The 7,976-nt window shown below is 42.0% G+C and overlaps 1 protein-coding gene across 2 annotated transcripts in view; it reads left to right on the forward strand.

Annotated features, from left to right (window-relative positions):
- The window catches only part of mlip (muscular LMNA-interacting protein), a 42,881-nt gene extending 35,617 nt beyond the window's left edge, over positions 1–7,264 (forward strand). For both annotated transcript variants that reach the window (XM_071409140.1, XM_071409138.1), the window contains exons 12-13: positions 2,811–2,864; positions 6,286–7,264. In XM_071409140.1, the coding sequence (XP_071265241.1) occupies positions 2,811–2,864; positions 6,286–6,540 (309 nt within the window). In that variant the 3' untranslated portion in view covers positions 6,541–7,264. The remainder of the gene's footprint in view (positions 1–2,810; positions 2,865–6,285) is intronic.
- The last annotated feature ends 712 nt before the right edge of the window (positions 7,265–7,976 follow it).

Here is a 7,976-nt window from a genome sequence, read left to right on the forward strand (position 1 = left end):
GATGTTAGACCAGGTTCAAATCCGAGCTGGCTGGCCCACTCAAGGACATTAAGAGAATTGTTCTGAAGCCACTCCGGCATTGTCTTGGCTGTGATCTTAGGGTCGTTGTGCTGTTGGAAGGTGAACCTTCGCCCCCAGTCTGAGGACCTGAGCGCTCTGGAGCAGGTTTTCATAAAGGATCTCTCTGTACTTTGCTCCATTCATCTTTGCCTCGATCCTGACTAGTCTCCCTGTCCCTGCCTCTGAAAAAAATCCCCACAGCATAATGTTGCCACCACCATGCTTCACTGTAGGGATGGTGCCAGGTTTCCTCCAGACGTGACACTTGGTATTTTTTTTTTACCTTCATTTTACTAGGCAAGTCAGTTAAGAACAAATTCTTATTTTCAATGGTAGCCTAGGAACAGTGGGTTAACTGCCTTGTTCATGGTCAGAACAACAGATTTGTACCTTGTCAGCTCGAGGATTCAATCTTGCAACCTTTCGGTTACTAGTCCAACGCTCTAACCACTAGACTACGTTGCCGCCCAGGCATTCAGGTCCCATCAGACCAGATAATCTTGTTTTTCATCGTCTGAGAGACTTTAGGTGCCTTTTGACAAACTCAAAGCAGGCTGTCGTGTGCCTTTTACTGATGATTGTCTTCCATCTGGCCACTACCATAAAGGCCTGGAGGTGGAGTGCTGCAGAGATGGTTGTCTTTCTGGAAAGTTCTCCCATCTCCACAGATGAAGTCTTGAGCTCTGTCAGAGTGACCATCGGGTTCTTGGTCACCTCCCTGACCATGGCCCTTCACCCCCAGTTGCTCAGTTTGGCCTGGAGGACAGCTCTAGAACGAGTCTTGGTCGTTCCAAACTTCTTCCATTTAAGAATGATGGAGGCCAACGTGTTCTTGGGGACCTTCAATGTTGCAGAAATGTTTTGCTACCCTTCCCCAGATCTGTGCCTCGACACAATCCTGTCTTGTAACTCTACGGACAATTCTTTCGACCTCATGGCTTGGTTTTTGCTCTGACATGCACTGTCAACTGTGGGACCTTATATAGACAGGTGTGTGCCTTTCCAAATCATGTCCAATCAATTGAAATTACCACAGGTAGTTGTAGAAACATCTGAAGGATGATCAATGGAAACAGGATGCACCTGACCTCAATGTTGAGTCTCATAGCAAAGGGTCTGAATTCTTATGTAAAAAGTTTTTTATTTTTAATAAAACCTGTTTTCACTTTGTCATTATGGGGTATTGTGGGTAGATTGGCTGTAATGTAACAAAATTAGGAAAAGGTTAAGGGGTCTGAATACTTTCCGAATGTACTGTATATAGACATTGAGAGGATTCTGTCACTAAAGTTTCTCCTCTGATTTGACATTTCAAGGTAGTCACTTATGGTTTTGACGTTCATTACAATTTTTTCTCCCCTTTGTTTCATTTGGGTTTGAGTATTCCATGGCACACACATAGTTTTCCCATTTGTCACAAAATACAATTTGTGAGTCTCTTTGGATCAAGCAGCAGGCAGAGTGATGCAAATACAAAGAGTTGGTTTTTCATGTTTGATATCAATTCAAGTATTGTTTTCCACATTTTGCCCACTGAGTCTGGCAATATTTTTGGTCTTTATTATAGACCAGTCACACTGAGATCCTTTTTGTCATGGGTTGTGTTCATTGTTATTTGTGGCACGCTTTTGTTTTAATTTATTGAATAAATGTCAGATTCTCCCTAGGAGAGGTGGGTGTGGAGTCAGGCGCAGGAGAGTAAGAATTTCAAGAAGGGCGTTTTATTACAAGTCCATCAACCGAACAGGCACAAGACCACAACAGGACCACAACAGGACCACAACAGGACCACAACAGGACCACAACAGGACCACAACAGGACCACAACAGCAGCCACTAAGAAACAGGAACGCAGTCCAGTCGAACACGGAGGAAACCACTCCTCTGACTAAACTAACGTGCGGGAAAACAGTCCCGTGAAAACACCTGTTTAACAGAACAAGCAAAACGCAACCCAAACCAACGACAGATACACAAACAATCCCGCACAAAACCTAGCGTGTAGGGCGAGATAAATACCCCACTGATTAGCCTAAACTAGACACAGGTGAACACAAGACAGACAAAACCAAACGAAAAAGAAAAGGGATCGTGGCAGCTAGTAGACTGGCGACGACGACCGCCGAGCGCCGCCCGAACAGGGAGAGGAGCCACCTTCGGTGGAAGTCATGACAATAAATCTTGTTTTATACATCATGCAGCAAAATTGCCACGTATTCATTACACTAGCGAGCACTAAATCGTTACAGTCAATCTGCAGGTACATTAACTATTCTTAAAGTAATTATCCACTCTAAGTACAGGCACAGGTAAACAGAATAGTCAACTGGAGGCCAATGTTTTGATACGGCGAACGTCTCTTGAAGGGTATTTGTGCTCTTAAGAATTCCCCAATTCGTAGTGGTGTTCTAGTTTGCGTAGTGTCCACTGTCCTAGTCACCCCAAGGCAGAAACATCAGCAGTGACAATACAAGTATGACTGAAGCTGTAAACAAGGGTATGGATCCAATTTCTAGGTCCCAGACAGGTGTTTCCAATATACTCATGGAGCATGTATTTCATATTTGAGAGTACCTTGTTACTTTTTCTTTGTAACCATTATAATTATTTCTGTTGGGTAACAATGACGAGAGTACTGTGTTTGAATATTTCGAGATTCAATTTGAATGAACCCCTTATTCATTATTTGTTCTTTATCTTGTTGTTCTGTTCTTGGTCCGTGGTTCTACTCTGGATGCCAAAACTGAAAGTCTACTCACCCGTTTGTGACAATCCATGAGAATGAGGCGCTGATGTCCAAAAAGGTAACATATAACATCTATTGAGACTTATGTTGAGACGCTGCATTAAATAACCCATTCTGCAATCATAGTGGGGAGTCTGACATTTTTGAATGCTTTGTATTATTATGACATAATAGCCTTGTATTTAGAATGCACTACTGAATATATTAAAATCATTATACAAATTCAACGCTAATGGCATTGCTAATGTCAGTGCTTTGTCCAGTAATTGCTCCTTTATCCAGCTGTATGCTCAGGACCAAGGTTGTTTGGGTTACTTTTCTTGCACCTCAATTAATAGACTATTTCACAGAGACAGACTTGAACAGACACTTAACAGACACCTTATTTAATACTTTAACAAAGGGCCTTCAGCCTTGTCCCCGTTGACTTTGCATTGCCATTACTTCCTTTTTTCATCTGATGTTTGCTTCCTGAAGTTGTCACCTACTGTTTCTAGGATATAGCATCATGAAAGTTGGAAGTGCTTCTTCCCTCACTTAAAGATGTATTACAGATGTTTTTCTTTACTTTTACGGAGTGGCTGCTCTTCCCCATAGCTAAACAACCGAACCTTCTGCACATGTGAGGGATTCTCTACTTGATGCAAAAAAATGTAGGTTGTTGCTGCTCCCTCTTTCCTGTTCTCACCCCTCAGTGGCGGATTGGCCATCTGGCAAATATTTTTACGCAATTTCTCTATTATACAAATCAATAATTTTTGGGATTAGATTTTTATTTAGTCATATGCATAGGTTCGCAGATGTAGTTGCAGTGTACAGTGAAATTGTGAAGCTCTGTGCTCCAACAGTGCGCAGGGGGGTTGGGAGCTATTCAGCAGCCTGATGTTTCTGGGGGTAGAAGCTATTGGCCAGTCTGTTAGTTTTAGCCATGATGCTCCTGTGTGATTGAAGTGGGGAGAACAGGCCATGGTTCAGGCAGCTGAGGTCCTTGATGATCTTATTGGCCTTCCTGCGACACCTGGTGTTTTAGGTGTCCTGTAGGGCGGGCAGTGTGCACCCAATGGTGCGTTCGGCTGAGTGTACCACCCTCTGTAGTGCCTGGTACAGCCTGGAGTTGCTGTACCAGGCTGTGATGCAGCCCGACAGTATGCTCTCGATGGTGCTCCTGTAGAAGAATGTGAGGGCCCTCGGGGACATGCCCAATTTCTATAGCCTCCTGAGGTTAAAGAGTTGCTGTCGTACATTCTTCACCATGATGTACGTTTGGTTTGACCATTTCAGCTCCTCAGAGATGTGTACGCCGAGGAACTTGAACTTTTTGACCGTCTCCACGGCGATCCCGTTGATTGAGATGGGGCGTACTCAGCCTGGTTCCTCCTGAAGTCCATAATCAGCTTCTTTGTTTTGCTAACATTGAGGGAGAGGTTGTTTACTTGGCACCACACCGTCAGAGTGCCTACCTCCTCCCTGGAGTCTGTCTCGTCGTTGTTGGTAATCGGGCCTACTACTGTCGTGTCGTCAGTGAACTTGATAATGGAGTTGGACCTGTGTGAGGCCACGCAGACGTGGTATATAGGGAGTAGAGGAGCGGACTGAGGACGCACCCTAATGGGGTCCCCATATTGAGGATCAGTGTCGAGGAGGTGATGTTGCCTAACTTCACCACCTGGGGCGGTGTGTCAGGAAATCTTTTGGCTGATCAGAAGGCAACGGCCCTACCAAGATGGGCCGGCCCGGTTTTCTGATAGGCTGAGCTGAGGTCATGCATGCTCAAATTCAAAGTAAATCGTGGCATCAGTAAAGAGACCTGCTCTGACTGTCATCAGGTAGACAGCCAAGGTCATGGATCTTAAAAAACGGAAAGGTTGCCTATGAACGTAGAAAGAGCTCATTCTATATTGTCACCTCACTTGAAACGTAACATTTTGGGGCGCTGAAACCATGATTTGGTCACAGTGAGTTGGTGGCGCGCGCAGTGCTGTGGGTTGGTGTGGATAAAATGCCAGGGCCGAATTCTTATCCCAGTCCACCCATGTTCCCCCTGCACATGACCAGATGTCTTTGTCTGTTGTACAAACTGTTGTAACTATAAACAACCTTTCTCTGTTGTACCTTTAATAAAATCACATTTACGGCCCACAAACATTGTAACCTATGTGTGGCAGACTGATCACTTCAATTGACAGGCATGTTGTTTTAGTCAAACTCTGGCTCATATTCTACCGCCTACACGGCGCGGGAACGTTTGGCTCTGAATTTGCTCACAAAACGACACTGTACATAATTCAAGAAGATCTTAATGCATTTTCCAATGAAACTGATTGAGATCAAATGGTTGGCATGCAGATGCTGAATGGATGTATCACCGGCAAAATGTGAAGAATTATCATTCACGATGGATAAAGTGAGAAACGTAAAGTGAGGGTAGGGTGATCAGCAGCTATGCAAAACAATGTGTGCATAAAGTAAAGTTTAAGTAACACATGCGCAGAACGTGATCCGGCTGTTTAGCTCTGGGGAAAGAGCCTTCCAGGGGTGCGGGACAGGGAGGGAACGGGGGCGGGATGGGGCGTACTTTTTAGCCAGTAGTTTTGAAAATAGCAAGCCAAGAGGGGTCCCAAAAAAAGTTGTACAACATCACATATGTATATCATGTCAATCGGCCGGCCGGTTGCGGCCAGCTGGCTCTGTCGCAGCCGGCCGCAACCGGGAGATCCGTGGGGCGACGCACAATTGGCATAGCGTCGTCCGGGTTAGGGAGGGTTTGGCAGGTAGGGAGGGTTTGGCCGGTAGGGAGGGTTTGGCCGGTAGGGATATCCTTGTCTCAGTATGTAAAAAAAAAAAAAAAAAATGTAATAAAATGTATGCACTCTACTGTAAGTCGCTCTGGATAAGAGCGTCTGCTAAATGACTAAAATGTAATGTAAAAATGTATAAGAATTCAATAAAATGCCCATATGGACCATACATTGACACGTCAAGTTCAAAACATGAGGTTTAAAAAATACAGAAGTATTTTTCAGTCCTCTGTAACAAGTGTTTCAGTAGCTCTCACACCAGATTGGAGTTAATAGATTAAATGGTTATATAACGTCTCAACATAATTTTGTTAACAAAACTGCAATTCTGGAAGTCCTTGCTTATTTTCTGTCGATGCTTTTCCATTTGCAATGGATTTGGGTCTGTGAGAGCAGGTGAATTGGTGCTCTGTCCAATCAATGACTATAATTGTCAATTACCGTAGGTCCGTGACAGTAAATACCACAACACATTGCAGTGTCCTAAGATGCTGGTTGTGAGGATAAAAATTCAGAACAAATTCAACTGCAGACTAAACTGTAACAAGAATGTTACTAATCAATTATAACATCTTCAGTAGTTTTGCAGAGTTACTGAAATCACAGCTCATAATTATTTTCTCATTGGCACAGACACTGACGTCTCTTTTTCAACAGTAACATCATATTTTTTGTCTGTAGCTTGAAAACACACTTTTGGGAAAGCTGGGGGCAGATGGCATCATAAGCTCTGGCAACCTGGCCTTGAACACAGAGAAGAACAGTGAGAATAACTTAACAACAGAAGAGGAAGACAACATCTCAATCTCCTCACTGCTGATTACTGAATCTGAGGAGCCGAACGCTAACCCTGCAAAAGATGGATCCTGGCAAGGTGGTGCGACCTCTTTCAACCTTACCAAGGTGAAGATGGAAGCCTTTGAGACGCACATTTAATTTGTGACATAAATGGATGACAAAACAGAACGGGGTAGAAATTAAGGCAACACTTTATTTTAAGTGTCCGTAATAAACCATTTATAAGGCATTAATGAAGTGTGTTAACCATTAATCTTTACTCCCACATTTAAAAACCTTTTACTAATCATTAGTTATTAAGTCTTTTTGCAGCCCCTAATCTAAAGTGAGTGCTATATAAGCTTTACAAATACCTTATCAATGTTTTGAGTGACCAGTGTAATTTCTCACAAAAAGATGGGCATGCCATTGGTAGACATTCCAGCAGTACCAGGTAAAATAATAAGCACACAACACAGGATATTTGCTAACATTTATGAATGTGGGAGTAATGATTAATAAATGGTGAGTACTGTTTGTAATCGCATTATAAATAGTTTATAAATGCCTTATTAATGGTTTATTACGGACGTTTCAAATAAAGTGTTACAGAGAGTCATTCCCTATAGTATTGATAAAGAGGACTTCTGATCATTATTAGCAGATGTGACAGCATGCAATAAATTCAACTGCTTTTGCTATTGTATAAACATTTATGGAATGCAACATTTTTCTGGAGATTGTAAAACTACATGCTCCACTGGGATGAAAGAGAATCCTTTTTGAAGTGATTGATATAATTACTTAATCATTCTGACTTGTATTTTGGGATAAATTAGTTTGTTCCAACATTGAATAAAATATTTTGTCATCTTTTCAAAAAGTTCATTTGATTACTGACCTTAATACATGCGAATAAACATTTTATTATACATAATGCAAGTACATCTATGTGGTGTTGGTGTTGTACCTGTGTGTCCCTGTGATTTCTTTGTACTGACTCAGAACATAACTAATTGAAACATTTCTCATTTTGACAAATTGTATATGTTATTCTACTTTACAGCATCTCTCTACCCATTTCCACTTCAGAGTTGTCAATACTTTGCACTACATACAATTAACTAAATTATAGTTAATTACAGTTTTAATTACATAACAGTGGACACATTTCTCCAGACAAGAAGCCTAGATCAAGTTAATTACAGTGGCGACCATAGTTGCTACTATATTTAGTTCTGATTGCACCATGCATGTTAAATAGACTTTTTCCTCTTGTATTTTTTCCGTCAATCCTCGATATTCCCGAACGAAACTGCGCACATCCACAGAGAATTTCAATCTCTAAAGCAGGGATCATCAACTAGATTCAGCCACAGGCCATTTTGTTTCTTGAGTGGATGGTCGGGGGGCCAAAAATTATAACCAATAATTTGTAGACTGCAAATTCACTGCAAGAAGCCCAAACAGATATAATATTTGACAAAAATATAATAATTTAAAACCTTGCTTACATTTATATGCTATTACATCTACACTACATGACCAAAAGTATGTGGACACCTGCTCGGCGAACATCTCATTCCAAAATCATG

Source organism: Salvelinus alpinus, chromosome 7, assembly GCF_045679555.1.
Source record: "Salvelinus alpinus chromosome 7, SLU_Salpinus.1, whole genome shotgun sequence".
In the NCBI taxonomy this organism is placed as follows: Eukaryota; Metazoa; Chordata; class Actinopteri; order Salmoniformes; family Salmonidae; genus Salvelinus; species Salvelinus alpinus.